The 6,063-nt window shown below is 31.2% G+C and overlaps 1 protein-coding gene across 1 annotated transcript; it reads right to left on the reverse strand.

The window, feature by feature from the left end:
- Window positions 1-681: 681 nt before the first annotated feature.
- LOC132716913 (uncharacterized) lies at window positions 682-5,665 on the reverse strand. The gene is made up of 8 exons (XM_060700249.1): window positions 5,554-5,665; window positions 4,814-4,932; window positions 3,625-3,808; window positions 2,981-3,089; window positions 2,258-2,515; window positions 1,822-1,925; window positions 1,216-1,315; window positions 682-825 (listed from the first exon to the last, which is right to left on the reverse strand). Exons 1-8 carry the CDS (start codon window positions 5,604-5,606, stop codon window positions 682-684), a joined length of 1,071 nt encoding a protein of 356 aa, XP_060556232.1. The 5' UTR covers window positions 5,607-5,665.
- Between the last annotated feature and the right edge of the window lie 398 nt (window positions 5,666-6,063).

Raw genomic sequence — 6,063 nt, forward strand, 5'->3', positions numbered from 1 at the left:
GTATTTATAAATACGACTCATTTGATCAACAATTAAGGGAATCCATAATATTTCTTTTTAATATACCAAAAAAAGGCTTTTATAAAGATAAAAAAAGTGTTTTTATAAAGATAAAAAGGTGGCATATATTGAGTATGATTATTCGCATTAAACGTGGAATTGTCTTACCTTGTTTCAACTTGAGCATATAATCTTTCCCTTTAACATCTACTGTGGAATTCGCCCATACGTAAAGCTCCTCTCGTCTGAATACTAAAAATATACCATTCATGGATTATTATCCCTTTTTCGGGAAAATTGGTTAGTGATTACAAAATAATGCAAGTTTGCACTATTATCGTATACTTGATGATTTAGCAATGCAATATCTAGCTCAACTTTAATATTTCGTTAATAAATTCTATCAAAATAATAAAATTGTTTAAACAAATATTAAAATAGCAGTTTTATAAGGAATCACTAATATCCTTGACCAATCAAGATACATGTAAATGGACTTGTAAATCTTTCAATCTTGAAAACAAAACAATAACAAAACATTCGTCATTTTCACGGACAATATTTACATATGTTCTAACTGGATAGGGTACAGTGCCGACCATGACCAGACAGCAAAGCTGATCTTGATCTTCACTGGTTGCTTGGGTAAAATTAGTTGCCTGTCAGCAGGCCAATGAATTATCAATGAAAATAATTACGTTTTGATTCGCCATCTAGTAGAGATATACAACTCTCGTGCTCCCGAAATCTTCGTTCATCTTTATCCATGACATGAAAATATGGATAAATGTAGAGACTGTTTCCATGTACATCACCAAGATGCTTCTGTTTAAAAGAAAAGAAATTTATTTTGAAAACAAAATAAGAACTGCAGTTTCTCCCCAATTCTTAGCACATAAGATTTAGTGACATTGTTTAATTTTTGTAAAAATATATATATATATATATATATAATGCAAATTTATGTTAGATATTTCCATAAAAGTAATTAAATTTCATAAGTATTCTTGCATAATACTAAATACTTTATAATGTTCCTTATCTTTTAGTTATCCTTTATTATATAAACATGAAGAAATCAAATCGTTTGATAATATCTCTTCAGTACATGTATACACTAGTAATAAAAGTAATTGGGGGGGGGGGGGGGGGTAGATGGGGTAGCATATACTAATACTTTCAGTTTATTAATTTTTAGTACAGCAAGAATCTGACCTCATTAACGGCAGGATGGCAATACTTTAAGCAAACATCTCTGTAAAGCTTTTCAGCAGTGATGGCACAATCAAAGTTTCCAATTCTATCTATGACATCTCTGAAGCAGAAAAAAAAACAATGCTTTTTAAACCTGAAAACTGCTGGAACCGAATGTGATTATCCTTTGCCCCTGTATAGAGCTAGACAAGTCTGAACAACCATGCAGTCTGACTAGGCTCTATACAATCGTAGCTCTATCAATTGTATTAAATCCTTTAAACTAAAAGCTGGAGTTCCTTTAATTTTGAATGGACTGCTTGGTAAATCCATTACGTTAAAGGTTCAAATGAAATCAAGATTAAACCAACCACAAATGACTGATACAAATTTAAAGTTAGATCAAAAAAAAGTAAACGACTAATAAAGATGAGTTGAACGTATCTTTACAACCGTTAAAATGACAAATTCCGTTTCATATACTTAGTGAAAAAATACTACTTTTGTAATAATCAGTTAGAAAGTTTTACCGTCACATATGCATAGCATATACAAACAGACAGACAAACGGACCGTGAGATAATTACTTTTAACCATTTAGAGAAAAAAATGCCAATATAAACTTACGGAGAGAATCGGCATGCTGTAGCTATTTTCATCAATGTTTTCATTCCCTCTGTCAGTATTTCCCTCATCTCTGTCTCTATGATGATTTTCAAATCATTGTCCAACTGTCACAATATAATAACAGATAATACTAGATAAAAAATATAAAACAATTGCAAAAATACAATAAAATTCCACGATGAAGCTAAGTTTTTTTTATCTAGGTAACTGCATTGTCAATTTATGAAGACCACTGTTTAATTATCATGGTAGTCATTTAACAAATGGCACTCTTCTTAGTGTATCTGTTTTATAGAAATATCATGTAGAAGAAAATCATAGAGCATTGACCACTTAGAAACATCTCTAAATTTGTTTTACAACGACCGACCTTCAGTTTGTATAGATAATCAAATATCTTGTATAATATTTATTTCCGGATTTTTAAAAATAGTACCTTATTCATACGCTCCTCTCTGATTTGTTTCTCTGTTTTGTACCTCGGGTACATCTTCTCAAAGGCCACTTTTGACTTTTCTTTGTACATGGTGTATTCTTTCGTCCGCTGTATGTATACCTTATGAGCTTCATAGCTGGCCTCTTTGAATCCATTTTGGTCATCTACATCACCGTTAGCATATTCGTTGAAGTTGTCAGATGCAATATTCATCTGTGTGTATGCATCCAAACATTTCCTGTCCAGTTCTTTGTATTCCTAATCATAAAAAGTTTATAAATAGAATTCAAATTTGATAAGCGTTTCTTACATTATTTTTTTCTTTCATGAAATATATACTCTGTACTAGTTTGATGTTTTATATTTAGAATGTGTTACTGTCTGTTTAGTGTTTGGACTGACTCATCTGTCACTTTAATAGTAGAATGCTCTTATAAATGATGGGTATTATTATTTCATTGGAAAATGGTTTGATGAATTGTTATTTGTAATAACGTCACGAAATCTTTATGAAGAGCTCTTCAAACTTCCGGAAGAAATTTTATTAAAAATAACATATACAAGAAGGTGTTAACTTTGAATAAAATTAAAACAGGCTTTGATTAATCTGACATCATTACAGTTGAAAAAACTAAACTTATATTGCAGTTTGTAAAGTATCTTAAACTATATAATACATAAGAATTGTCAGCATTTCATTTCAGAATAAAAACTTAAAATTACCGAAATAGCTTCTTGTAAGGGTTCAAGTGCTTGCTGGTGTTTATGGCATACTTGCGATAATTTCCGGAACAATTTCTTACATGCAGCCATTTCTTCTTTTGGTAAAAACCTATATAAAATAAAGAGCAAATACAAACGGCTAGCTAGTGTCATATTTTCTAAATTGTTGCATGAACACAGTGTTATTCAGTGTAGTTGATATTTTTATAATGTTAATTTAAACAGTCCTATTACAATGTGATATGTTAAATTTAAAGGGACTCCACTGAGGATTTTTGACACGAGATGACTGGAAATATTTCCCCTACATTTGTGTACTATTCGATGTAGGTCTAGACCAATAAATTCTGTGCAAATTTTCAGATCAATTCGTAATCACTTTTTTAAAGAAAAATGTTTTATAAATGTTCCAAACAATGAAAAGCGTTGCAACGCTTTACGCTTTTCACTTTAAGAATCGCACATAAGCGGATATTCAATTTGACACCAAGTATATTTCTTTTTAAGCCTCAGCAAATCTAATTATTTTAAGTACTTCACTTAATATATTATAAATAATAATTTAACTTTTATGATTTTAGACTCTTTTTTTTACCTCACTTGAGCTTTTTAAGGAAGTTCGTGTATATAGGTTTTTAACTTACGTATTATATGTCTGTCTTGTTCTTCTTAACCTATCAGTTGAAGGGCTGGACCTATTTGAATCCCTTTGGTTATTTTGTGGGTCATCTTCAGGCCAATAATCTAAATTTCCCTTCTCACGAGATATATGATATTCAAACGCAGAATCTTTCAGTAGATCAAAAGCCTCGTTCAACAGAGGAACATCTGTAACATTATTCACAAGTTAAGAAAAACGGTTTCCTTCTGATCGTTTACTTTTAAGGAATATTGTTTGAAATACACTATGACGGCATAAAAATGCGATAAAATTAAACTTAAGTAGTTCTCAATATAACAACAATAGTACGTCTATGAAGCAATATGAACAGAATTATATTTGGACATTTGAACTGAAGATCATTGCTTAGAAAAATTTCGTCACAAATTAAAATGAGTCGCGTCATGTCAAAAGCAACATACTGCGTTTGCGTTTGCGACCAGCATGGATCCAGACCAGCCTGCGCATCCGCGCAGTCTGATCAGGAGCCATGCTGTTCGCTTACCAACTCTATCACAAGTAGAGAAACTGATAGCGAACAGCATGGATCCTGATCAGACTGCGCGGATGCGCAGGCTTGTCTGGATCCATGCTGGTCGCAAACCCATAATGTTGGTTTTATCGTGACGCGGCTCAAATCAAGATAGAGATTTGACTACACAGACAGAAAGTCACATAAATATTGAATAAAGAAAGTGTACATTAATATACACGACAGATGATAATAATAATATAAATGTATTATCTGAATGTACATTGGCTTACTCTAAACTGAGTGTACAGGAACATATTTACTAAAGAAAGTATACACAAATACTTCTGTAATAATCAATATTCCATAAAGAAAAAAAAAAAACATTCACATATATATACGTACATACCCTCGATTAATCAATATAGATTAAAAAAGAAAGACACATGCACGGATGTACTGTTTAATCAATATTTGATCAAGGAAGTATGCATACAGGAATAAACTCTAGATCAATAAATCAATATTGAAAAAAGGATGTACACATGCATGAATATACTCCAGATTTATTAAAGAAAGTACACCTGCATGGATATACTCTATATTTATTAATACATACTCTAAACAATATACTAAAGATTAATCTTCATTAAAAATAATAATAATAATAAACACAAATGAAATGGTAAATATTTATTACCTCTAAGAGGCGGGAATTTTGTGATCTTGGTTAATATCATTGCTGAAGGATCTCGTCCTTTTATAATTTCATTAGCAAATAATTCACACAGCTTCCGAAACTCAACAAACCGATTGGTTCTGCAAATTAAAGTTATTGAACAAATTGTAATCGATCAATCATATTTAAGAACATCTTATTGTAACGATTGCACTGACTTGTCTTAATTCACTTTTATAACTAACGACAGTTACATTAATTATTTGTAGCTAACTTAAGCTACATGCCTCCAGATGAGTCAACATATTTTTAATGAAATCAAACTTGAGAAAAAATGTACTAAGATGTAAGGAAAAGTAAAAAAAAGTTTCAAGATTTAAGTAATATTTTACATATAATGTGCGATTAATGACTGATTTTTCAGTATTTACAACTATATTTCTACTGCGTTACTAACGCAGTTAAGACTATATATGCATATTTTGGTCATTTTTGGGGGAATTTACGTGGTTTGTAAGTGCCATTGATAATGTGTATATTACTTTCTTTTGGTTACTTCACAATATTACACATTTAAATACATTTACAAAATTTTAATGAAAATTAGCATGAATCTGTTGGCGTGCTGTTTTAAGTTTTTAAAGGTAAAATAGGTTACTATGGTTCTTTCCCAGTTTTCACAAAGGAATATTCACAATGCCATCTGTAAATTTCTCCATATATTTTATGATGGGGCAATAATTAAATTAAGATAAACTTACATCAGAGTTCCATTCTGCGAAAAGATAAATGAAGGCTGATATACAGTGTCCATTCTGGTATTTTTCAATAATAAAGGATGACAGCTGAAGTTAGCTACAGTTCTTCACAAACTGGCGTCGTTAAATGATTTAGTTGTTAACGTTATGACGTCATAAACGTTAGTACGCAATTCAAATGACGTTGTAGGTTATTTTAACGACGCACCATGACAATCTTCACGAAATAATCTCCCCTTCATTGTTTGCACAGATTGGAGAACTTCGTTCTAATATTTAAAGCAAATTTTCCCCTTGAATTTGTAACGATTCATGTGACATTTTTGAGTTTTATTTAAGTTTAAGTTGGGTTTTTTCTTCATTGAATGTTCAATGAGGGTCACAACCAAAATATGAATTAGATTCAGCGTTCAGTTAGCACCATAATGTACAGTAACCTGTCAAATAATGAATGATAGCTGGTGCAAAGCTAATATCCATCATTGAGGACTAGGGACTCACCCAAGTACCCTT

Source organism: Ruditapes philippinarum, unplaced genomic scaffold (assembly GCF_026571515.1).
Source record: "Ruditapes philippinarum isolate M1 unplaced genomic scaffold, ASM2657151v2 ctg7630_1_1_1_1, whole genome shotgun sequence".
NCBI lineage: Eukaryota > Metazoa > Mollusca > Bivalvia > Venerida > Veneridae > Ruditapes > Ruditapes philippinarum.

Bases quoted from the DNA above. Each gene is read 5' to 3' on its own strand.
- LOC132716913 (XM_060700249.1), bottom strand. From the start codon at position 5,606: ATGGACACTGTATATCAGCCTTCATTTATCTTTTCGCAGAATGGAACT. The intron at 1,926-2,257 runs GTACTATTTTTA...ATATTGTGACAG, and splicing joins GAGAGGAGCGTATGAATAAG to TTGGACAATGATTTGAAAAT. The intron at 826-1,215 runs GTCAGATTCTTG...TCTTTTAAACAG, and splicing joins GCCATCCTGCCGTTAATGAG to AAGCATCTTGGTGATGTACA.